At 54.8% G+C, this 24035-nt stretch overlaps 2 protein-coding genes across 3 annotated transcripts; both read right to left on the reverse strand.

Moving 5' to 3' along the window:
- Window positions 1–592: 592 nt before the first annotated feature.
- Window positions 593–4480, reverse strand: KRT36 (keratin 36). The gene is made up of 7 exons (XM_022558242.3): window positions 3930–4480; window positions 3141–3223; window positions 2724–2880; window positions 2001–2162; window positions 1774–1899; window positions 1385–1606; window positions 593–997 (listed from the first exon to the last, which is right to left on the reverse strand). The coding sequence occupies exons 1-7, from the start codon at window positions 4386–4388 to the stop codon at window positions 827–829; spliced, it is 1380 nt and encodes a 459-aa protein (XP_022413950.3). The 5' UTR covers window positions 4389–4480; the 3' UTR covers window positions 593–826.
- A 12085-nt stretch (window positions 4481–16565) lies between these two features.
- LOC111166317 (keratin, type I cytoskeletal 13) lies at window positions 16566–21196 on the reverse strand. 2 transcript variants are annotated; one of them, XM_022557909.3, is made up of 8 exons: window positions 20624–21196; window positions 19446–19528; window positions 18747–18903; window positions 18399–18560; window positions 18184–18309; window positions 17870–18090; window positions 17256–17278; window positions 16566–16908 (listed from the first exon to the last, which is right to left on the reverse strand). In XM_022557909.3, the coding sequence occupies exons 1-8, from the start codon at window positions 21119–21121 to the stop codon at window positions 16826–16828; spliced, it is 1353 nt and encodes a 450-aa protein (XP_022413617.2). In that variant the 5' UTR covers window positions 21122–21196; the 3' UTR covers window positions 16566–16825. The 2 variants fall into 2 exon arrangements, with proteins under 2 accessions (XP_022413617.2, XP_089757368.1); XM_089901242.1 differs by lacking the exon at window positions 17256–17278.
- Between the last annotated feature and the right edge of the window lie 2839 nt (window positions 21197–24035).

Below are 24035 nucleotides of genomic sequence, written 5' to 3' on the forward strand. Positions count from 1 at the left end.
GGTCTGGCTGTCCCCTCCCCCTTCCCCACTTCACTGTCCCTGCCGCCCTTCACTTCAGCCCTGTGTCCAGTGTTAGGGACGTGGGTTCACCCAACCTTCCCACCTGCATCTCCCAGCTCACATAACTCCCCTCCCTGGAGTGGTTGGCCCAGGCTGGCTGCTTGGAGTTTGCCTCTCTGGGTGGCACCCCCTCTCCTAAACTGTCCCCAGTGTCAGGCCTGGAGGTGGTCAGTGAGGTGACAGGAGCTGGACAAGGGAGGAGAAACTGAAGGGAAGAGAGAACCACCAGACCAGGCAGGGCTACCGAGGAGGACGGCTTGGGAGACTTTGCCTCTCCTGGGGCCGCCCCAGGTGGTCCCCATGGGCAGAGTCAAGCATGTAGGTTATGGCCAGCAGCCATCGGATTAGGTCAGCGTCTGTTCTCATGGACCAGGCCCTAGGGTATCCCTGTTATGAAATAGTTTGAATCATTCTGTCACATCTTACCACTCAGAGCCAGAGGAGACAGACCTGAAACCAAAATCCACACCTCCGCAGCAAGCCCAGATCAAACACCCCCAGTAACTAACCACAGAAGATCGACAGAGGCAAGTTTGCTTTGCCAAGAGAACACACTTTATTGGGTAAATTTCCAGGGAAACGTAGCTTTACAAAGCATAGAAGCAGTAAAGGTCAGAAACACAGTCCAAGAAGTATTTTAGGTAGAAAAATCTGTTGAGCAGGGAGTGCCTCTAGGGAAGGGAGGGGGGGATCTTTTAGAGCCGGGACCCAGAGGGGTGTCCTCCTTCCTGTGGGCCAGGGCCTGCCCCTTGGGCTGGGCAGCTGGTTACAGCGGCTGCACGTGCTTCCTGCTGGAAATGACTTTCCCATCTCTGATCTCCTCCGTGATGGTGCAGATCTGGGTGCTGATCTGGGGAGCCGGGGTGCAGGGCACACTTGAGATGTAAGGAACTCTAACGGCAGGCTTGCATTCCGTGGCACAAGGGTGGGCAGGCAGCTTGAGGAAATGAGATCATACCAGGGTGTTTGGCATTGGCCATTGGGCTGACATTTGCGTTAAACGTAAACAGGGGTCAAGTGAGACAGGTGGGTGACAATGACAAAGGGCTCAGACAGTGCCTCTGAAATCCCCAAGGGCTGCAGGGATGAAGACCAGAAACTCCCAGCCAAAAACAATGGTTGGAGAAGCACCATGAATGGGGCTGACTTGTCCCCCTGCAAAAGCCCAAAGCCCAGGGCTGGAAGGAATCTCTCTGAAGATGCTTTGATCAATCCCCCTTCATCTGTGCAATAAACACTCTAGGACTGATGCCCTCACCGTGGCACTGAGGGTTGGGCCCAGGTGAGCCCTTTCCACAAGCCGGGACCTCCGGAACCCACTCACCTGCAGTCTTTCTCCCTCCAGCAGGCAGCGGTAGGTGGCGATCTCTGACTCCAGGCGGGCCTTGACGTCCAGGAGGACCTGGTACTCCTGACTCTGCCGCCCCTGGTCACAGCGGATCTCAGACAACTGAGCCTCCACGTTGCAGATCAGGCACTGCATCTGAGCCAGCTGGGAGCTGTAGCGGGCCTCGGTCTCCGCCCGGGTGGATTCCAGGGAATTCCTCTGCAATGGGAAAGAGGAAGCACTCCCAATGTGAGGGAATCCCACCCAGAGACCCACAGCCCTGGGTATCTGGGTACCACTTGCGATCACACCCCGTGATAACCGAGGCTGGTGGATCAGGGTACCTGCCACGAGCTTGGCCAGCCACTCAGGCAGGGGCCACTCACCATGTTGTGCTGGGCCTGCAGCTCGATTTCCAGGGCACTGACGGTGCGTCCCAGCTCAATGATCTCTCTCTGGCAGCATTGCAGCTGCTCCGAGCCGGACACCACTTGCTGGTTCAGCTTGTCAGTCTGAAAAGCATGAGAGGACCCAGAGCATGGTCAGAGCAAGTGAAGCTACTGTCAAGGGTGACCCCTCCCCAGGAGCTTGTCCTGGGCTGGCCCGACCCCACCTGGGTGTTGAACCAGGCCTCCAAGTCTCTGCGGTTATTTTCCACGAGGGCCTCATACTGGCATCTCATCTCATCCAGGATCTTGCTGAGATCCACTGGCGGGGCAGCATCCACCTCCACGTTCAGCCTGTCTCCGAGTTGGCATTGAAGTGTGTTGACTTCCTGCAGAAAGGAGGCAAGATGGCATAAGGCTGTGAAAAGGATGCTGGATGAGGGTTCGACTGACCTGGGTAAAAACCCTCCTCCTTCAGTTGCCAGCTGTGTGACATTAAGCAGGATACTTAACCTCTCTGAGCTTCAGCCTCCTCGTGCACCTCTACCTGCCTCCTCAGAGGATTTGGGAGAGTAAAGTGAGACAATGCAAACACCAGGCAAATAGAATCATTATCAGGCACTACCTTCCAAATGGAGATTTAGTGTCATGGGCAGGAGTCTGGGATCTGTGTGACATTAGGCAAGTGACTTAACCTCTCTGTGCCTCGGTTTTCTCATCTGTAAAGTGGAGCTTGTAATAGTATATGACTCCTGGGAGTATCGTGAGAATGACATGAAGTGAGAATGAAATGCAAAGTGCTTCGTATAGTTCCTGGCACACAGTGGGCCATCAGTAAATGTCAGCTGGGGTTACTGTGGAGGTGGTTGTCATAGTTGTTACACCCAAGGGTCAGCAGTGGCTCCCTGCTGGATGGAAAACATCGAGAGGGTGCGTGGCATCAACCTCACCTCCTCATGGTTCTTCTTGAGGCATATCAGCTCCTCCTTCAGGGACTCCACCTGCATCTCCAGGTCGGCCTTGCACAGAGCCAGTTCGTCCAGCACCCTGCACAGTCCATTGGTGTCAGCCTCCACCAGCTGCCGCATGCCCAGCTCCGTCTCATACCTGCACGCACAGAGCCCTGCTGAGTCTACAGCAAAGCAGCCATGCACAGGCAGGGCCCACTGCCCTGCTGACCAGCTGCAGTGGCTGATTTGGGGTCAGCATCACTGTGGTCCTTTCCCTTGACCCGAAAGGGATCCAGGAGCGATGCCACATTTCCCACGTACAGCTCCATCTGGCCTCACTCCCACCCACCAGCTCTCAGAGGCGGGGGACAGAGGCAAGGGAGCAACACAGAAACATTCCTAGATCAGGCCACTCACTTGGTTCGGAAGTCGTCAGCAGCCAGCTTAACATTGTCAATTTGCAGGACCAGCCTGGCATTGTCAGTCTTGCTCAGCAGGATCTGGGGAACAGGGGGTGTCCCATGAGCTGGGGAAGGCCCAGCAGTGTGGGGACAGGTGGGGAGGGGACAGCCCAACTTTCGGATGCCATGCTTCTAAGTACCACCAGCACCTTTGGCAGTTCCAGCCCTGAACATCCTGAGCCCAGGTGTAGAAGGAGCATCATTCCCGGGAGGGGCATCACAGGGATGTCAGTGGCCCTCAGTCCTGACATCCGCAGCCCCGAAGTGGCCCAGTGGGTGAGTGGAGAGGTGAGTGGAGAGAACCAGGCCGAGCTGGATTCAGGTTCTGCATCCAACACCAACAGGCTATGGGATCTCGGGCAAGTTGCTGCACCTCCCTAAAATTCAACTTCTGCATCTGTTAGATGGATCCAGTAATATCTATCTCTTTAAGATGAGGAATAAACAAGCGAAAGGATAGGAAGTTGTCAGGCACAGTGCTTGTGTCCAGTAGGGGCTTGGTGCATGTGACTGCCCTATCTATAGCTGAGACAGCGGAGGGAGGGGAGGAATGGCTGGATTGGAGGGGAGGTTACAAGCAGCAGAGAGGTCTGGGTCCCCCAAGAAACCAAGACCCTAGAGAGAAAAGCTGGCCCTGATAGGAGAGAGAATCCCCTAAGAGCTACAGTCCCATCTGTAGTGGGACAAGACAGACCCCTCCCAGGGTTTGGGCTGCTGGGCTGGAGAAGGGCCAGGTCCCAGTTACCTTCTGCTGGAGCTCCTCAATGGTCTTGAAGCAGGACAGGTAGTCTGGGCTGATGTACGGGATCTGAGACTTGTACCACTCCCTGATGCGGCTCTCCAGCTCTGCGTTGCCCTGCTCCAGCTGGCGCACCTTCTCCAGGTAGCTGGCCAGCCGGCCGTTCAGGAACTGCATGGTCTCCTTCTCGTTGCCATTGAAGGAGCCCTCGCAGAACCAGCCCCCGCTCCCAGTAAAGCCGGAGGAGTGGAACCCAGAGGACAGGCAGGAACGAGGCAAGCAGCTCCCAAGGCCGGAGAGGCCCAGCCTGACAGAGGAGGCTGACCCCCCAACACCAGAAAGGCCAGGAAACCTGCAGGATCCCACAGAGCGGACACAGGACACCTGAGAGACACCACCTGTGGTGCCACAGAGGCCTTTGATGGACCCAGAGGAGAAGATCGGCGAGCAGAGCTGGGTGGCCATGGTGCTAGCCGAGGAGGTTGCAGCTTAGCAAGGAGCTCAGGTTCTGACTCTCATGGCCTCTCTGGGGCATTTATATACACTTTCCGTGGGGTGTTGCCATGTTACTCTTGGGAAAGCCTGTTCCTATTCCAGGAAGTTAGTCTCGTTAAAATGTGATTTTTTGCTACCCATCCAAATTCCTTGCCTTATAAAAAAAAAAAAAAATAGTTTGCTAAGTCAGGACTCTAAGCTGTTGTCATTTCCTAGCAGAATATGAATTTTATTGCCTCCTCAAAGTTCTTGCACCAGATCCCATGAATCAGAAGTGGCCTCACAAATGACATTTGGCACCTGCCCTGTCTGCATGCTTTTCCCGAGGAGCCAGGTATTTGTCACCTCTGTCCACTACCCCAACCCCCCTCGTAGCTGCTCACCTCTGCCTGGGCTCCTGGGATGGTGAGAAGGGAGCAAAGGGAACTAAAATTCATGGAGCAATCATCATGGCCAGGCTCGTAGTTATTTCATTCACACCTCACAACAGTCCTGAGAGGTGCCCAGTATTATTTCCCTTTCACCAGTGTGGAGACTGAAGCTGAGAATGGTAGAAAGAAAAAGAAAGAAAGAAAAGAAAGAAAGAAAGAAAGAAAGAAAGAAAGAAAGAAAGAAAGAAAGAAAGAAAGGGAAGGAAGGAAGGAAGGAAGGAAGAGAAAGAAAGAAAAGAAAGAAAGAAAGGAAGGAAGGAAGAGAGAGAGAGAGAAAGAAGGGAGGGAGGGGCAGGGAGAAAAAGAAAGAAAGAGGGAGGGAAAGCTTGCTCGAGATGAACAGACAGCGAGTACAGATCTTGGATCTGAAACCAGGACTCTCGGACCCCAAATCCCATGCCCTTGTCCCACTGCTTCCACCATACAACCAAGGTCAAGTGCAGGCACCCAGAATTTCGAGACAGGAGACCTAGGTTCAAACCCTGGCTCTGTGATGATGTACCCTGTGATGCTGAGCACATCACTCCCTCCCAGGCATCCTCAGGGTCCTCGCTGGGACAGTACAGGTCATCAGCCTGCCCCGCCTGCTTCACACAGATGCGAGGAGAGTCAAACCAGGCCAGAAGTAAAAGTGTTTTAAAACCCATCGGGTGCCGTAGAAAAGTTGGTTGGGCTAAGAGGACAGCCTTTGATGATGGTTTACGGCTGTGGCTGGCAAAGGGTCGTGGCTGCTTTGGAGGGAAGTTTCCTTTGTGACCCCCAATTTCCTGAACCTAAGAGGGTAAAACCAGGACCCTGGACACCCCACGGGTGCCTAAACAGGTTACAGAATCAGTCAATGCAGCAGACCCTTTGGACAGGGAAGGGAGGAACAGATGACACACTGCCAGAGAGTTAAGCAAGCCAGGAGGAGAGCCTGAGAATTAAGGACCAAAGGTAAATTCCGTCTTCCACCCTCAAAGTGGGTTTTCCCAAGGCTTGAGCAACCTGCTCACTTTTCGCCCACACAGACACACACAGCAAGGCTGGCATTTACAGAAGCATGTATGTGCTTCTGAAGTTGTAATTTACCAACCTTTTAAAACGCATTATAGGGCTTCCCCGCTGGCACAGTGGTTGAGGATCCGCCTGCCAGTGCAGGGGACACGGGTTTGAGCCCTGGTCCGGGAAGATCCCACATGCTGTGGAGCAACTAAGCCCGTGCGCCACAACAACTGAGCCTGTGCTCTAGAGCCCATGAGCCACAACTACTGAGCCTGCGAGCCACAACTACTGAAGCCCCCGTGCCTAGAGCCCGTGCTCCACAATGAGAGAAGCCACTGCAATGAGAAGCCGGCGCGCCGCAATGAAGAGTAGCCCCCGCTCGCCGCAACTAGAGAAAAGCCCGTGCGCAGCAACGAAGACCCAACACAGCCAAAAATAAATAAATTAATTAATTAAAAAAAAAAAAACACACACACATTATAAACTTCTCTCTGAAATTACTCAGGAGGGTTGGCTGTGGTGCACACACCTCGCCCAGTTCAGTGGACACCTCAACAGGATGCCCGAGAGCCACCTGATGGGCTCCCCGGGGTGCACAAGCCGTGCGGTCCCTCCTAAGACGGACAGCCGGGGCATCAGGCCTCCAGAGCTCCGCTACCTCAGCAATGGTTCCTTATGGCTGCCCATCCTCCCTGCTCTCCCTGCAGGGCCTAGGATGGGGCTGTCCTGAGGCTTCTCAACCTCGGCCCTGTGGACATCGCAGACTATGTAATTCCCTGCGCAGGGGCTCCCTGTGCATCGTGAAGTGTCAGCAGCACCCCTGAACTTTACCGCCAGATGCCCGTAGCAACCTCCTCCCCCAGGCGTGACAACCAAAAATGTCTCCAGAAGCTGCCCAATGTCCCCTGGGTGGCCCACTGGGCCATCAGGACAGGGAGATCTCTTGTAAGCGCCTCCTTTGTTTTCTAGGACAACTAGTAAAGAGTCTGGCTGTCACTGTAGGGCCCATTCAGGCAAGTCCTTAATGCACCCATGATCCAACTCACTTCATTTGTGACACAACATGCTCGCCCTGAGGGTACCACCTCCTATGCCCCTGACACGGCTCTTCTCTCTTTGGGGTCTCTGGCTGCTGGAATCTGAAGTTAACGTTCTCATTTTCTTTCTTTTTTTTTTTTAATCCCTCCGCTTGTGCAATCTGTATCTGAAGCTGATTCTAAGTTTCTCTCAGGGCAATTGAGTGAGCAGCTGTCTGCTGCTTCGGCTGTGTCCCGTCACTCAGTACGTACCTCCAGAGGGCCACTGTGGGCCAGAGTCCAGACAGGTGTCTCCAAGTCTGTGAAGAGAGGCACGTACCTCTTCTGGAGCGAGTGACAAGCTGGCCAGAGAAGGTCTTTCGGTCGCCCTTGATCCCCTGCCTTTCTCCATGGTGTAGACTGCAAGGCCACCTGTTGGAGGGAAGTGTGGTAGGGGGGCCTCATGGGAGAAATTCCTCTGCTCTCTTTCACCTCAGAAGCCTGGACCATCACAGGATGAACTGAGGCCCGAGAGGAACAAATGCTCTTCCTGTATCAGAGGAGAGAACCCAGGTTTCATAGGGCTGCTCACCTCCCGAGGCAGCTCAGCCCACACCCACCCATGGTGGCCCTGGAGAAAATCCACCTGCTCAGCGTTAAGTACGTCAGGGGTACCCAGGCATCAGGTTTTATTTCAAAATAGGGTCCTATTCTGAGACCATCCTTTCTAACATGAATCAAAAGTACACTGGGCTAAGAGTCAGGGGACCTGGACTCCAGGCCGACCTCTGCCTCACTCTGTTTGAGCCTCAACTTCTCTGGGCCCCAGGGCCCCATTCTGAACAGGAAGGGCCTGGACAGGGGGAGCTCAAGGCCCTTGCATCTCAGACATAGGATTTAAGGCCCAAATGTTTCCCATGGAGCCGGCCAGGAGTCACCTGGACGTGTCTGTGACTCACTCACCATCAGCCACTGTCCCTTCTCTGTCACTGACCACAGGACAAAGTGGAGTTATGGAGGTTCAGCCTGTGACACGGTTGGGTTTTCTCTTCTTTGCGGTCCCCATGGAACTCAGTCTCCCTTTGCCTCTAGGCCTACTGTATGGCTGTTAGCATAACGCCATCTTGGGCCCTTCTCGTTCCTCCTGTCCTTCTGCTGACCCTACCCAGCGCTGTGCTGGGCAGTAAATCACTTCTCTGTCATCAAGGACTTTGTAGTTAATAGATATTGTCTAATAATCATTAGGACCGGGTGGCCTCTGTGCTCTGTTAGTCCCCAAACAACGATGAAGACCTTCCATGACATATTCCCGGCATCCATGAGACTAGTTACCCATTCACAAATCTTGACTCAGGAATGCACGTTCCGTCTCCAAGCTCCTATCCCCATACCCTAAGTTAACTATAAAGTTGTCCCAATGGCGCCTCGGTGGTACGGAGTACAGCTGCAGGTGCTTCCAGATCGCTGTCAGCCCCATCCCACCCTGTGAGTAATAAACTGATCCCATGGATTAGATGGAGCTGTCTGCCTCGCTTTTTGGTCTCAAGATGCCTTCTCAGTTCAGTGGGCACTTATCCTTCCTGCTATCCTCTGACATCCTCCAACACCTGCACACCAGGAAAACGCAACCTCTCGGCTTCCTCCCAGCCTCCCTCCATAGGCAGAGGCCACATGAGTCCACCTCCCAAGGCTGGTCCCTAGAAGGGTCCATTTGGAGGTGCAGTGTCACCAGGACATTAGTCAGTCATCCCAGCATGTCCAGGCTGAAATGATATCTCTGGCCAACTGAGCCAACTAAGACTTGGCTTTGCAGAAGAAGGGCTTAGAAAGTATCGGGCAGGACAGCAGGGGCCCTGGGCCTGGACTCAGCCAGACCTTGGTTCGAGCTCCTTAATTCCTTCAAGCCTCCATTTTCCCAAAAGTTGAGTGGAGCTTATAATGCCATATCCACAGGATTGTGACAACTAAGTTGAAACGTGCTTGACAAACAGGAGCTCACTTCACAGATTTAAGAGATCAAAACTCTTCTTAATGGAGTTCCCTGGTGGTTAGGATGCCAGGTTTTCACTGCTGTGGCCCGGGTTCAATCCCTGGTTGGGAAACTGAGATCCCATGAGTCGCATGGCGCAGCCAAAAAAAAAATCTTCTTACAGCCCTCTGAGCCCCAGCTGAATGCTATTTCCAGGGCACAAACTGCTCACCCAGGTTTCATGGGGTGCTGATCTGGATACCTAACCCAGCCGTGCAAGGAAAGACAGCTGCTCAAAGAGGTTGTAGCTGGGACTGTGTCCAGAACTGCAGGGGCCCTAGACTGTATCCAGGACTCTCTGGACTCTGACCTTTACTGTAGAAGCTCCTAAAAGTTCCCTGACCCCATCTATTGCAGACACAGGTGCCAGCTTGGGGGCTACAGAGCTGACAGGATGCTCTCTGACCACCATGACCTCAGCTTGGGGGGCAGGGGGAAGAGGGAGGATGCTGCTGCAGGAACAGAAAACACTCTTGCTTTCCCCAAGGCCACCTTGGAAAGTCACCAAGTTCAAAGTCAACGGCTGAGTTCGCGACTCCTTCTTTGGTAAAAATAGGTCTCCACCCTCAAATGAGCTTCCATTTGAAAGCCAAGGTTCTCCGTGGGCAAAGACCCAAGAAGTCAAGCCTGAGTCTTCTCTACCCAGCTCTGAGCTGTCTCCCTTCGATGTCGAAGGCTTCAGGCACCGCCTGTCACAGTGTGCCCAAGGAGCCCTGCTCCTCTGATCTGTGGTCAGAGTGTGCCAGCACCCACAGTGCCCCAGTGGCACTGGCAGAAGCAAATAGTGGACCATGGGGCAGCCAGATCACCTACGACTGGGCAGCAAGGGTAACAAGACCATTCAAAAAGCCCAATAGGGGATTCCCCTGGTGGCACAGTGGTTGGGAGTCCACGTGCCGATGCAGGGGACACGGGTTCGTGCCCCAGTCCGGGGAGATCCCACATGCCACAGAGCAGCTGGGCCCGTGAGATCTAAGAAGGGCTGACCCCGTCTGTGTCTTAAACTTTTTAGACTCCTACCCACAACCCACCCAGAACAAGGGAGACCCACACTGATCTCATTCCCCTCAACACTCGTGCTTTTTCCTTGTAACAAAGAATTTGTTCAAGCAACAAATCACTCAGGATTCCCGGCCCCTCCCTGAACAGCAGGGTTACTACATACTCTGTGTCAAACAACCACATCAAAACTCCTACCAGATCTCCTGCCAGCTGATGCTAGATTTTAGTACAGACAGGCAGGAACAGGTCCACAAAGTTGAAGGAAGCATTATGGCAGGGGAAAAAAAATCTTCAATTATGACATTTCGAGCCGCCGATTTAATGTGTCCAAAGAATCAGAGAAAGGTCTTGCTTATTTGGTTTTGATGGTGGAAAACTCAGGGCGGTTTGCAAACCTGCTGAGGGTAGGGTTGCCAGATTTAGCAAATAAACATACACGCAACATTTGGGACATATGTATACTAAAAGCTTATTCATGTGTATTTGCAACTCCAATTTAACTAGGCGTCCTGCCTTTTCTCTGGTAATCCTCACTAAGGAGCATCACTGTTGGAGAACTTTGGCCAAACAAGACACAGCTGTTCCTTCCCTCCTTCCCCTGTGACTTGTCACCATGACTGGCTGGTCTCAGGAACAGGTATAATGGGCTTCCCTTGGGAAATCGCAACTTTCCATCCTTTGTCCCCTGATCTCAGTGGCTGCCGTTTTTGCCCCCACAGGCCCTGTGAGCAGTATTCAGAATAGTGCTAAGGTGTCCTTTCTGTCTCCTGGACACCTCAGTGACGTTCCACCCCAATGGTAGCTGCCTTCAGCGGGGTGACTCAGTCCTTCCTCGGCAAGATTTGGCAAGTCCCTCTCGCCTCCGTTTCCTGGTCCCCCGGCCTGTGCCCCCAACTTGCGCCTAACCCCTGCTGTCGCCAGGCCTCACCAGCCTCAGGGCAGTCTGAGTGCACACACTAATTGACCATGGAGGTCTTCCCCACTCCCTGGCTGCCCCTCTACAGGGCCCAGAGCCAGTGCTAGGGGCCTCAGGAGAGCAACGAGGTGACCACGGCCCTTGGCTTCTCCCAAGACTCTAGGGCTCTGCCAGGTTCCTGAGCATCGAGTTTCTCAATGTGCTGCTCCGTCGATGGTCCTGAATCCCCACTGGGCCAGGACCTGACTCTAATTAGGCCTCGAAACTCCCCCTTTACCAGGCCCAGAATCACCCTGGAACCCTCATCTCCCCCCAAATATAAAGGTACTATCTCTCGCCCTGGGGTATGGTTTTGGCAATTGTCCAGGGCTGCAGGATTCTGCCCCAGACTGTTCTTGCCATTGGGGTGGCCCAGAGAGCTACCCTGAGCCCAATCGTAAGCCGTACCTCTCCAGTTCTCTCACACCAAGCTCCACGCTCTGCATCCTAGGGCCACTTCTGTCTCGCCTACAGGCCAGCTCTTCCTGCACAGCTGCACTGGCTGACCGCTCCTGTCTGTCTGGAAGAGTCCAGGACCTCCTGCTCTGGTCCACTCGGTTGCTAACTACCCCCCCCCCAGCTTTTATGGAGAATTCCAGAGCCGTCACTGCTCTCCCTGATGTTCTTAGAGAACCTGTGGTTTGTGGGAGACGCACAGACCCGCTGGGAGAAGAAGCTGGTGCCTCAGTCTCCCATGTCCCCTTGATTCAGGTACCACTTAACTGGACCACAGAACAAGTTCCCCAAACACCCTGTTTGATTGGATTCCATCGTCTGCATTTACAGGGGCTGGTGTTGCAGTCGACCTCACTCTCTTCCTGCTAACGACATTTTGTCTGCAAAACAGACTATGGGCTCCAGGCAGTAATTAACCAGGATTTATACTGGGGGTTCTACTTTCAAACTCATCTGAGATGAGTTGGATGAAAGAAGCCACAGAGTTATTATGGCTGTTCATCAAAGTGGGCCAGAAAGAGTGAATACCAGCTCCTTGCCAACTCCCCCAAATCCCCACCCCCTCCTACAGGTGCCCGCACACCTGCTCCCTCCCAAGCGCTGCAGGAGGGTGGAGAGGCTGATGTGCTCAGCTCTTTGAGAGCCCCCAAGGACAAGCTGCTCAGAAGGATGCGGTCTGCATACCCTGCTCCTCTCCAGCCCCCAACAGCTCCAGGAACACCATCTAACAGGGGGCAGGTCCCAGCCACCCCGAGATGCACTGTCCCAGGCCAGGAGGGAAGAAGGGCACAGCCACTGACATGGGGAAGCTGGGACAGTACGTGGACCACAGCCCTCCTGTGACATCTCTTCCTCTCTTCCCTCAAGTGAGATTCCCCTTACTAGGAAGCCCCAGGCACCCTCATCATACTCAGGGTCTTCTGTGGACCCTCGAGGCTGCTCCCCAAAACAGAGGGACAACAGGCACCCGAGGGGTCTCGGGGCTGCAACCCCGCCCTTAGCCATGGCCTGCTGCCCAGCTGCCCCACTCAAGGCTGGGGACTGGACAGGGTCTCATGTCGGGACCAGGTTTAGTACCCTGTCCCTCCACTCCATGTCACAGCAAGTGGCTAAAATGCCACTGACATGCTTTCTGGAGTGAGCCCGCCCCCTGCAGGGCCCAGGCAGGACACACAACCCCATTAGGGAAAGCAGAGGTGCACTGGTCCATCCACCCAGGGTGGAGCCTTTGGGAGAGGGAGGCACCTCGTGCCTGGCGTGAGGAAGAGGCTGACTGTGCAGCCAGGAGTCACACAGCAATCAGCCACCTTCGTGCAGCACTGCCGGGAGGAGGCACATCCCTCCCAAGCCCTGAGGCACTGGGATGCTATGGGCACATTCCACGGTGACGACTTTGTCCCCTAAGCATTGGGGCTTAAGTGAGAGCCCGCTTCTGCCGCAGTTTCCAGAGCTGAAACTTTGGCTTTGACCGAGGGCCAGCCACAGTCCTGGAAAGCGCGTTGGAATGTGGGTCCCGGCTCTCCTGCCGGGCAGGTCTCTCAACCAGTCTGAGCCTCAATCTCCAGATGTGTAAAATGGGTGCAACAGTGCCAACTCGGGGTTGTTGTAAAGATGAAATGAAATAAAGAATAAAAAAGAGCCCTAGGGCTTCCCTGGTGGTGCAGTGGTTGAGAGTCCACCTGCCGATGCAGGGGACGTGGGTTCGTGCCCCGGTCCGGAAGGATCCCACATGCTGCGGAGCGGCTGGGCCCGTGAGCCATGGCCGCTAAGCCTGCGCGTCCGGAGCCTGTGCTCCGCAATGGGAGAGGCCACAACAGTGAGAGGCCCGTGTACTGCAAAAAAAAAAAAAAAAGAGCCCTAGACAAATGCTGAACACGTTACTTTCCCCTTTATTGGCAAACCCTCTATTTTGGCATTTTTGCATTAACTGGCAACCATTGACATAGAGGTTAGTCAGCCTCCATGGACAGGGCTGTTCCTCACAGCCCTGGGAAGCAGGGGTGTTGAGCCTGGGGGAGGGGTGGGGCACGTGGGCACCTGGCCAACCCCAGGGAGGGACAGTATTGACCAAGCAGGACTGATAAAGCCGCCCTCCCTTGAATGGTCGCCCCATGCAGATGACTGAGGGGATGAAAAGAGTCCTGGATAGAAAGAGCAGATTGCCCTCCCCTCCCCCAAGCCTCTCCCACATCTCAGACCAGAGCCCTGAGGTCACCACCCCTGTCCAGCTCAGGAAGTCTCCCGGATTAGCTTTGAGAGAAACACCCACCCCCATCCCCCACCCCAGGGTCCCCTCCAGGCCTCCTCGGGATTCCTGATAGGGCCACAGAGATCCTCGGGCGGAACGCAGCTTCTCGGGTATCCTCCCCGGGGTCTGGGTGAAAGGGTCCCAGGCCAGAGCCCCTACCAGGCCCGGGGTGCATCTCATTTCACTGCTCCACATGGGCAACTAACCCCACACACCACCAAGCCCCCCAGCACTGGTTCGGAAAAGGAGGGGCCTGCTCCCTACACAGCCTTGGCCTGGGTCTCGGGAAGAGGGGCTGCTCCAAGCCCAGAAAGGCCTGGGAGGGCCATGCACCAGCCCTGGGGCTCAGCTCTCAGGACCTCCTCCAGCCCAGTCCCCTCCCTCACGTCTACAGGACAGTGTGCTTGTCTACCTCTTTCATTACCCAGAGTTTGTCTTCCTTGTCAGCTCTCATTGCTCCATCCAACACATTTACTGAGCTCCTTCAACAGCCTAGTTAGGAGGATGGTGATGAGGACAAACGATCCCTGCCCTGAAGGTAAAAGGACAACAAAGCTTAATTTACTGAGCACTTAATACGAGCCTGGACTGTTCTAAGCGTTTGACTTTCATAACTTCCGAGGGAGGTGGTACTTAGCAGGTAGGAAAGTGAGCCCACAGGGTTCAGTGGTTTGGCCAGCGTTACAGATGGAATCAGTGGCAGAGATGGGACACACTCCAGGATAGCGCGGCTCCAGAGCCTGTGGCCATCGCGCCCTGCCCTCCAATAATGGCCATGACGGCCATCAGTACAGGGGGCCTTGAGGACATACCGGGGAGGGTGGGAGTGGTAGGGAAAGAGCAGAGATCTGTGGCAGAATGTGAACCCTGAACTGAGCTTTGAAGATGGCAATAATTTATTGTTGCGGGTGTCACCTCCTACCGCCCGCCAGTCTGTGAACTCCCTAAAGAGAGAGGCTGAGTTTTTGCACATCTCTTTCTCTCCAGGATCCAATACAGTGTCTGATACACGGTGCACTCAATTAACAGCTACTGATGAAATAGATTAACAAAAAAAGTAACCGGGTTTGGGAGTGGAGGTCATGTCCTCTTTGTCTTTGATCTCTGAGCTCCTAGCACAGCTCTGGGCATGTGGATGACAACTGAGCCGCACCTCGTTCCTCAGTGGGGGGTGGGATCTGGGATGAGTGGATGGTGACACCTTTCCCCTGGCTTAGCACGATGGGCGGGTCACTTCTGAGCGACCACTGTGGACTAAACCAACTGCCCAGTGCCCAGGCAGGCTTGGGGTGGAGAAAGATGAAGGAGGGCAGTGGCGATGCGGACAGGGGGGTGGGAGGGGGAGGGGAAATGAGGAAGGGGCAGGGAATGGGCAAGAGTGGCAGAACCCCCCTACCCTCTGGCCTACTACCCTGTGACAAAACTCAGATGGCATCCGAGGGGCACTCCCCCAGTTCATTCACTGGTGTCTCCCCTCAGTAAGCACTGGCTGAGCCCCAGCAGTCGGCTGGACGCAGCCCGGCTCCCTCAGTACACACAGTCTACGAGTCTACGGTCAATACCCGGGCAGGAGGGCACAGATGTGCCAACACCTGAGTGCACCCCACTCTCTCTGGGTGCCACAGAGGAGGGGGTGTCCATCTCAGTCGGAGTGTTGAATAAAAATCTGGTGGTCTCCAATAAAACAAAGAGAATAGGAGAGGAAGCTAGAGGAAGCTCAGATCGAACGGAGGTCACTCATTGAACAAGGGCCTGAGGGGTCCAGCCATGTGGCTGGCTCACTGAGAACAGTTTGGAGTTGCAGGACCTCTGGGTGGGCGGGGAGAAGCCAGTGTAGAATTAGGGCCAGAGAGAGGCCGGAAGTAGCCAGACCCCGGTGGCCTCTTGGCTGGTGAGGAGTCTGGACTTTCCTCAGTGGCCTGTGGGGAGCTTTTGCAGCATCTCTAAGCCAGGAGGACTTTCCGTTTCCAGCAATGGCCCTGGCTGGCGTGTGAAGCACGGATAAAGGGGAAGCTCAAACTGGAGGCAGGGAGGCCAGGGAGGCCACAGAGGCCATGGCAACCTGCCCAGCAAGTTAAGACATTGAGGACATGAGCATCCACGGGATGGACTTGTGAGGGGGGGTGAAGGAGAGACAGAACCAAGAGGAACCAAGGCTCCTGGCTTGGATTCCTGGGTCCTCTGGGATGGAGGACCAGGAAGGCCCAGATCTGGGAGAAGGAGGGATGCTCCTTCAGATGAGTGGATCTGAGGAGGTGATGGCCGGCTCATTTGGGCATGTGAGACTGGAACAGAGGAGAGCGACCTCGATGAAGAGTCATCAGGACATACTGGTAATTGTGACCATGGATATGTCCCAGATGGCCCAAGGAGGGGCGGGGCGAAGAAGCAAAAGAGAAGACTGCCTACGTCAGAATCCAGGGGACCCGTCCCCGTGAGGAGTAAGCAGAGCCAGAGGAGGCTGCACGTGTAAGCTGGGATGTCCAGAGAAGCAGGGGGAACAGGGGTCCAGGGGGGAGGCGGGGAGGAGGGTCACCATCAGCCCAGGCTGAGGTCACTCCTTGAGTCGTGCATCTGGTCACTGAGTGGCTTGGAATGGCAGGACCTTGGGGCAAGCAGAGGGGTGGGGGGACTGCAGGTGAGGGCGTCCAAAGGAAGCTGTCTCCGCAGAAAGCAGGAAGGCAGTAGCTGGGGCTGGAGTAATTGTCCTAGGCCTCTTTCTCCCCACACCAGCTCTGCACTAGCCCCTTGCATTCTGCCGCAAGCCCTCTGTACCTCTTTCCCGCATGTCCATGTTTGCAGGGCGCCATCACCCGTGAGCCACCTGTGGCCCTGTGTTTGTCATTATCGACCCCGTGGCTGACGGTCGGCCCAGGTGCCTTGTGTCCCTCCCATCTGGGAGCTCTCTGGGCCGGGCCTCGTCAGGGTGGGCCGTTCAGCCCGATCTCACCCACCCACCTCCCCCCACCGCCCCCAGTCAGGGTCTTGGCAGGTGCCACCCTAAAAAACCAAGCCAGAATCAAAAATACATTTGCAAGAAAGTGGGAAACTTTATTGAATTAGCTTTTCTTTTTAGTAGAGAAGCTGAGGAATCAGAGGAGGCAGGTCAGGGGGAAGAGAAAGCAGACCCAGAGAGAAGGGCGGGAAGTGGCTGCCCTTGGGAGGGTGCGGGCTGAGAGCAGAGTGGCCGAGCCTCGGGTCCTGCAGTCCCTCCTTTGCTCCTGCAGGGAACCGTCAGCTCTCTCCTCTGGGCACTGAAGACAGAGCGAGGGGCTGCCCGGCAGATTTAAGGCCTATTTTTTTCTGAAACGCGGCGAGTGGAGGTGGTGCCGCTAGTAGAGATGGTGCTGCCTTGGCTGCTGATGGTTCCTGGGCAATGGAAGAGGCAAAAGAACTTCAGGCTGGAGAAGACCCAACTCAGGCCAGCTCAGACCCCCCAGGAGGGCCCCAAACCCCTAGTCAGTCTGGTGGCGTGGTGGGTAGTTGATGGGGACTCTGTGTTATTGTCTGGGGGACTGCCTCCATGACAGCCCCGTCTGTGGGGCTGTGGGGACAGAGCCACCTATTTTGAAAGGAAAACAGAGGAGCAGGTGACCACTTCTGCTCCAGTACCATTCCCCGCTCCCTACACTGGGGAACCCAGCGCTGCCGCCCAGCCCGCCCACAGGGCCGTAAGCAGGAGTCTCATCACCTCTCCCACTAGGTTATTTCCTTACCTCCTTTGGGGAAGCCGGGAAGCCTGGGAGAAAGGAGAGAGGCAGCCATGAGCGGAAGGCAACTGAGGACAGCCGCCTACCTGTCCTCAGATGGAGTCTCTCAGATCATCACTTTGAGCCCCTGAGTTGGGCTCTTTTCCCAGCTGTGCCCCCAGCCCACAGAGCAGCAGCGTCAGGCGACTCCCAGGCCTGTGCTGTCTGTCTGTGAAGCCTCAGGAGGAGATATTAGGCATTCGCTGGGTGTTTTGTCCTCCCTGTGCTGCACTCGACCCCTCCCCTCCCTTGATCCCACAAGGATGGCCTGACCCCCACAGATAGTCTGAAGGCAGTTAAATCTCTATTTTAACAGCTCTGCTGGGCTGCCCTGAATCCAAGCTAACACTTTTCCAATATGAGATATCTTCTCCATAGTCCCTAGTCCTGCCAGTCTAACCTGGAGGCCCGAATTAAAAAGTTAACGGAAATGCCCCTACGGTCTGATGCCAGAAGACAAGAAGGAAGCGCTGGTCCTGGATCCTGGTCCAGGCTGTTGAAGCTCAGACAGGTGTCCTTTCCTCCCAGACACAAGGGCCTGACAGCCCAGGGTCCTGCAGTCAATTTCCCACATGACCTACTTGGCGTCCTGGCCCTCCAGCAGGCTGCGGTAGGTGGCGATCTCCTGCTCCAGCCGCGCCTTGATGTCCAGCAGCATCTTGTACTCCTGGCTCTGGCACTCCATCTCACTGCGGAGCTCGCTCAGCTGGGCCTCGATGCTGCTGATGAAGCCCTGGATCTGCTGCAGCTGCAGGGCGTAGCGGCACTCGGTCTCCGCCAGCGTGCTCTCCAGCCCGGCTTTCTGGTGGGGCAGCAGAGGAGAAGGTCAGAGGGGAGCCGGGCCAGGGGGAGGGGCCTAGAGGGGGCAGCCGCTGGGCAGGGGCAGCAGGTGTACCATGCTCAGCTGGGACTGCAGCTCAATCTCCAGACCCTGGAGCGTACGCCTGAGCTCCGTGATCTCCGTCTTACTGGTCTGGATAATGGCAGTGCTGGAAGACACCTCCTTGGTCAGCTCTTCACTCTGGAATTCAAGCAGGACCAAGGTGATGGAAGAGCCCATCTGGAGGGCCCGAGCACCCCCCGGCTCAGCGAGGTTAGAGGGCCAGCTACCTTGCTGTTGAACCATTCCTCGGCATCCCGGCGGTTCTTCTCCGCCATGGCCTCGTACTGCTCCCTCATCTCTGCCAGCACGCGGCTTAGGTCAATGCCTGGGGTGGCGTCCATCTCCACACTGACCTGGCCGACCACCTGGTTTCTGAGCTCCTTCATCTCCTGTAGGGATGGAAAAGGAAGATGCATGAAGCTCCTCAGCCTGGCCCTCCTCGGCTCTGAATGCTACTGGAATGTTCTGGAAAGTGCTTCCAGGTCCCACAGTGGAGGGCTGAGCCTGGCAGCGGCAGAGGGCTCCCCTCATCACTGAAGGTGATTCAGCCATGGCAAGCACAGCCCACCTCTCACCTCCTCGTGGTTTTTCTTCAGGTAGGCCAGCTCCTCGTTCAGGCTCTCGATCTGCATCTCCAGGTCGGTCTTCATCAGGGTCAGTTCGTCCAGCACCCTGCGTAGGCCGTTGATGTCGGCCTCCACGCTCTGGCGCAGGGCCAGCTCGTTCTCATACCTAAAGGATTTTTAAATTGAAAAAACAACATAGAAGGCTTCCCTGGTGGCGCGGTAGTTGAGAGTCCGCCTGCCGATGCAGGGGACACGGGTTTGTGCCCTGGTCCGGGAAGATCACACATGCCGCGGAGCAGCTGGACCCGTGAGCCATGGCCGCTGAGCCTGCACGTCCGGAGCCTGTGCTCCGCAACGGGAGACGCCACAGCAGTGAGAGGCCCGTGTACCGCGAAAAAAAAAAAAAAACACACATAGAAATGGTATTAGGAGTTTGGGTTTTTGAGCACAAGTCACTCATTCCCCTTACTTAGCCCTGCAATAAACTTTTCTCTGCTCCAATAAAAAAAGGAAGGAAGGAAGGCAGGGAGGGAGGGAGGAAGGAAGGAAGGAAGGAAGAAATGGTATTAGACACTCCACTACCCCTGCATTGGACTCTGCTACTTCCGCAAGACCTTCACTCCTGGGATGCTCTGGTTACATTGTTCAGAGGGGCATTTGTCTAAAACTATAACTGCTGGGAAAGGGGAATGAGGGAAATAAACTCACTTGAGCCTGAAGTCGTCGGCAGCCAGCCTGGAGTTGTCAATCTCCAGAATGATCCGGTTGTTGTCAATGGTGGCCGCCAAGATCTGCAAAATACAGAAGGTAACCAACCGCTGGAGGGTCCACAAGCTTGGGGAGCAGGACTGAGAAAACACGGGCAGGACGGGTGGCCATGAGACTCTGCCTCTTCTCTGCCCCTGCGAGCTGGGACAGGGCACTCCTCTCTGGGCCTCAGTTCCTCTTCTGTAAAGTGAGAGACAGGACGACGGGTCCCCTTGGTTTGTTCTGTCACTCCATCATTCTATGTCTGGTCATGGTGGGAAAGATCGGGATGTACATTTCAGGGGAACGACCCCACCAAGAACATCTGTGGTTAGTCACATCTCTGCAGCGTCAGACTGGCAACCTCTCGTGGCCGCTGTCTTGAGGGCCTTTCTTCTCCTTAAGATCAGGACAGAATCAGCCTGGCCCCCCACAGTTCATAATAACATCACCGGAGCTGGCCTCCCCTCTGAGCAGGGTGGAATTCCAACAAATATTCCCATCCATTTGAATTTCTCTTCTAAACTTTTGTTAGACATTTAAACCAAAGCATTTAGAATCCACCCCACATAGCTGGGACTCAGCCCAGGCAGATGGATTTCTATTCCAACAAGCTGACATCACAAGGTGATGGACAGGCCTTAACGGAGAGAATCTCAGCTTAGCACTGCCTAAGCCTCTGCCTGCATCTCCCCTACCTGGTCGCTGCCAATTGAGAATGCCAGTTTAAAGGAGGCCCCTAGAAAATAGTGTTCCCAAACCAATGAATGAACATGCATTCCTTTCTCTGTTGGTTTTAGCCATTCTTAGTGGCTTTGAAAACTTCCAAGTAACCCAGCACAGCTTCCAAATGACCCAGTGGGTTAGGATTATAGAGATCAAGTCAGTAATAACATAACTAGAAAGCAGCAAAAAATGTTGGCATGAGTAAGAACAATAAAAATGAATAATGGGAGAGAACGCGTAGCCTGAGAAAACCCATCAGGAAAAGAGATGCAGTAAAAGACTAGATTTTCCCCCAGAGAAAGGGTAAGAATTCTGCCCACACTGCATCTTCTGGTCCCTGGGGACCCTGCTTTTCCTGGCCATTGCGTCTCTGCCCTGCTCAGAGGAACCCTCCTCGACCTGCAAGGACTCACCTTGTCCCGGAGGTCCTCGATGGTCTTGAAGTAGGAGCTGTAGTCCTGCTCCGGGCTGGTTGGGCTCTTCTTCAGATGCCAGTCGCGGATCTTCACCTCCAGGTCAGCGTTGGCCTCCTCCAGGGTGTGCACCTTCTCCAGGTAGGAGGCCAGGCGGCTGTTGAGGTTCTGCATGGTGATCTTCTCGTTGCCAGAGAGGAGGCCGCCATCGCCACCACTGAGGCTGACGCCAAGGCCACCACCATATCCTCCACCGAAGTCACCAAAGCCACCACCAAAACACCCACCAAAGCTGCCACCTCCAAGGCCACCTCCAAAGCCTCCACCCAAACCACTACCAGCCCCTCCACCAAAGCCGCAGCTTATGCCACCCCCAAAGCCCCCAGCTGATCCCCCAGAGCAAAACCGGGTTGAGCCGCTAGAGATACTGCGACCTCCTCCCAGCTTGCAGGAGCCACCCCCATAGCTAGCGGAGGAATTCTGCAGGAAACAGCTCATGGTGAGAGTGAGATGGGCAGAGAGCACTGGTGCGGTAGGATCTTGGCTTGGCCTGGCTGAGGACTGTGGCTCTTCCCCAGAGTGGATGCCTTTTATACACCTTCCAGGGGGTTGGACGGTTGCCCCATCTTCTCTCCTCCCTTCCCCACCCTCTGACTGGTGCCAACTGCACGTCTGTTTCCCACAAGCTCATTACCTCTGTTCTCCAGGGTGGGTTGTGCCATGGGGGGAGGGGGCATTTTTTTTTTCTTAATCCTTAACAAAAGTGATGATTCAGAGGGAACAGTGTTCTACTTGAGACTACCCTTTGAAAACTGAATTCTGTCTCACCTCTCCACTTAGGGAACTCACTCCCATCGGCCCCACCCAATGTTACAACCGGGACTGAGCTGCACCAGTCTGCCAGGGAGCCTCTGCAGAGGAAGGGTGGCTGCAAAGTGGCCCCGTGTTGTCACTTCAGCCCTCTGCCTCCCTTCTTCCTGTTTCTAAAAGGTCTGACTGGAATGTTCTGCGTCTTTCTCAGCATTTCATCTACTCCAGCGCTCCCAGCAACAATGACGAGTTTTGCTTGGTCCTGTAGAATCAACAATCTTGAAGGCTTTTAGGCTGAGAAAAAATGGCTCCAAGACCATCAGGTAAAGTCATGGCGGCGAGGGACCTTAGGGACCGTCCAACACAGTCTCCTCAGCTGGGGAAACTGAGGCATAGAAAGAGCAAGTGGCCCTGCACATTATAATAGCTAACACCCTGAGATCCCTCACCATATGCGGGCACTGGGCTAAGAAATCTATATTGACTGCCTCATTTAATCTTTGCAACAGCCCAATAAGGTGAGTACTCCTATTATTCCCATTTTACACAGGAGGAAACTGAGCCTCAAGGGCAGAGTCAGGACTGAAACCCAAGTCTGGTCCTGTCTACACTAGGCTCAATTTTTTAGGCATTTTTTCCTACAGTAAAATGGACAAACCATAAGCATCCAGCTTAATGCATTTTTACCCACGTATGAAAATTTAAGCATGTGTTTACTTGTGTAACCACCACCCAGAACATTTCTAGCACCCCATAAAGCTCATTGCACCTTTTCCCAGTCAATCGCCCCCCATACACCCCGTGCCCCTAACATACACATAATTCCAACTCTGTCACCATAGATCAATTCGGATGTTCTCAGTCACGGGCTATTTTGCTCCCCAAGGGACATTTGATAGTGTCTGGAGACATTCTGGTTGTCACAACTGGGGGATGCTACTGGGATCTGGAGGATAGACACCAGAGATGCGGCTAAATATCCTACTTTGCACGGGACAGCCCCTGCCCCAAAGAATTCTCCAGCCCAGAAGGTCAGTAGTGTCGAGGTCAAAAAGCCCTAGGTCAGCCTGGCCCATGGGTTTAATTACTCCATTATAGCAGCCACAGAGCCATAGCCACGTCCAGAAAGGAAGTCTTTCTAGCCCCCCAACCACATGACACCTGCCTCAGCTTGTGAGTGTTTGACCAAGAGGCCACACAGAGGATGTGACCCAGAGCCTGGGGCCAGGGTCTCTGCCGACGAGCCTGGGATGTGACTGAAACTCAGGGTCTGCTTAGGAAGCCAGCGGAGGAGGCCTCACCACTCAGGCTGAAAGAAAAAAGAAACGGGCCTTGAGCTGGCCTCTCAGAAGCCCGGGAGAGAAGGAGAGGTTCCAGGGCTGCGAATGCAGGACACTGGACTTGGGCTCAAAGCCTCTACTCACCAAGGGGGCCAAGGTTGCCGTGAATGGCCTCCAGGGAGCTGCCCGCCCACAGCAGCCTGAGGGGCTGGGTGGGATAGGCCAGGAGCTGCAGTGAGATGACACAGGCTTGAGGTTGTCCTGGAAGCCCCTTCGCTGATTCAGCAAGACCAGAAACGAGGGCTCGGAGTCAGGGCTTTCTTGGCCTCTGTTTTCTATGGGTAGGGAAGTGAGCCTGCATCTCCCCCAGTGGGTGTCAGTGCCAGGGAGAGAGCCAGGCCGGGATGCGGTGCTCTAAGACCACGGGGAGGCCAGGGACTCAGGCTGACCCCGGACCCTGCCCTGCCCTCCTGCCCAAACTGATGGCTCAGCTCTCTCTCTCTGAAAACGTGTGATTCAGCCCAAAGCAGGAGCCCTCCAAGAAGGTAATTAATGGAACCTGCCAGACCTGGAATGACAATCCTCCTGGGGCTGAAGAGCAAGTTTAGCCAACGCCTCTTAGAGGAACAATAACCACAGATCCTCCAAAGCCCCACGGTGGCCAGGACATGCCTCCCTCACGGGGTCAGGGCACGGCCCCTCTGCACCCGTCCCAAGCAGGGTATGTGATGCCTTGGCATGGGAATGCCTTCCTCTGACTCAAAGTGAACCCCAGGGCCCATGGGGCAGGGGGACACATGCCAGTGCTACTGAAGGGAGCTAGGTAGAGACCCATCCTGGGGACCCCATTTCTCCTCTCCCAGCCCTTGTCCAAACGGGGCAGGACAGAGTGCTGGGGCTGAGGCACTGCCCACACGTCTAAAGCTTCCTTCTTTGCGTTCTGGCAAAATCACCTGTGCTATAACGTTTCCAGGGAAGGGGAGGGAAAGCCCCATTATGAGTGACCCCTGCAGAGGAAGCTGAGCTTAACAGGTTGTCACGCAACAACAGGAGAGGGGTTTTATTCGCCCCATTTTATAGATGAGGCAGCTGAGGTTCAGGGAAGATAAGTCACTCGTCCAAGGTCACCATAACCTGGCATCTGGCTCTCTCTACCCCACCAGTTGGTGTCTTGGAGCCTTGCTGCAAACTTGGTGTCTGATCTCTGAGGGTTCCATTCTGTATGTGTTAAAAGATAATAAAATACCACTAGCTAACATTTGTGAATACTGTGTGAGACACTCTACATGCATGTAGAGTGGTCCTTGAAACAACTCTGCTAT

The sequence above is a fragment of the Delphinapterus leucas genome, chromosome 19, assembly GCF_059928025.1.
Source record: "Delphinapterus leucas isolate spDelLeu-1000000601 "Yukka" chromosome 19, BTC_Dleu_Yukka2, whole genome shotgun sequence".
Classification (NCBI taxonomy): domain Eukaryota; kingdom Metazoa; phylum Chordata; class Mammalia; order Artiodactyla; family Monodontidae; genus Delphinapterus; species Delphinapterus leucas.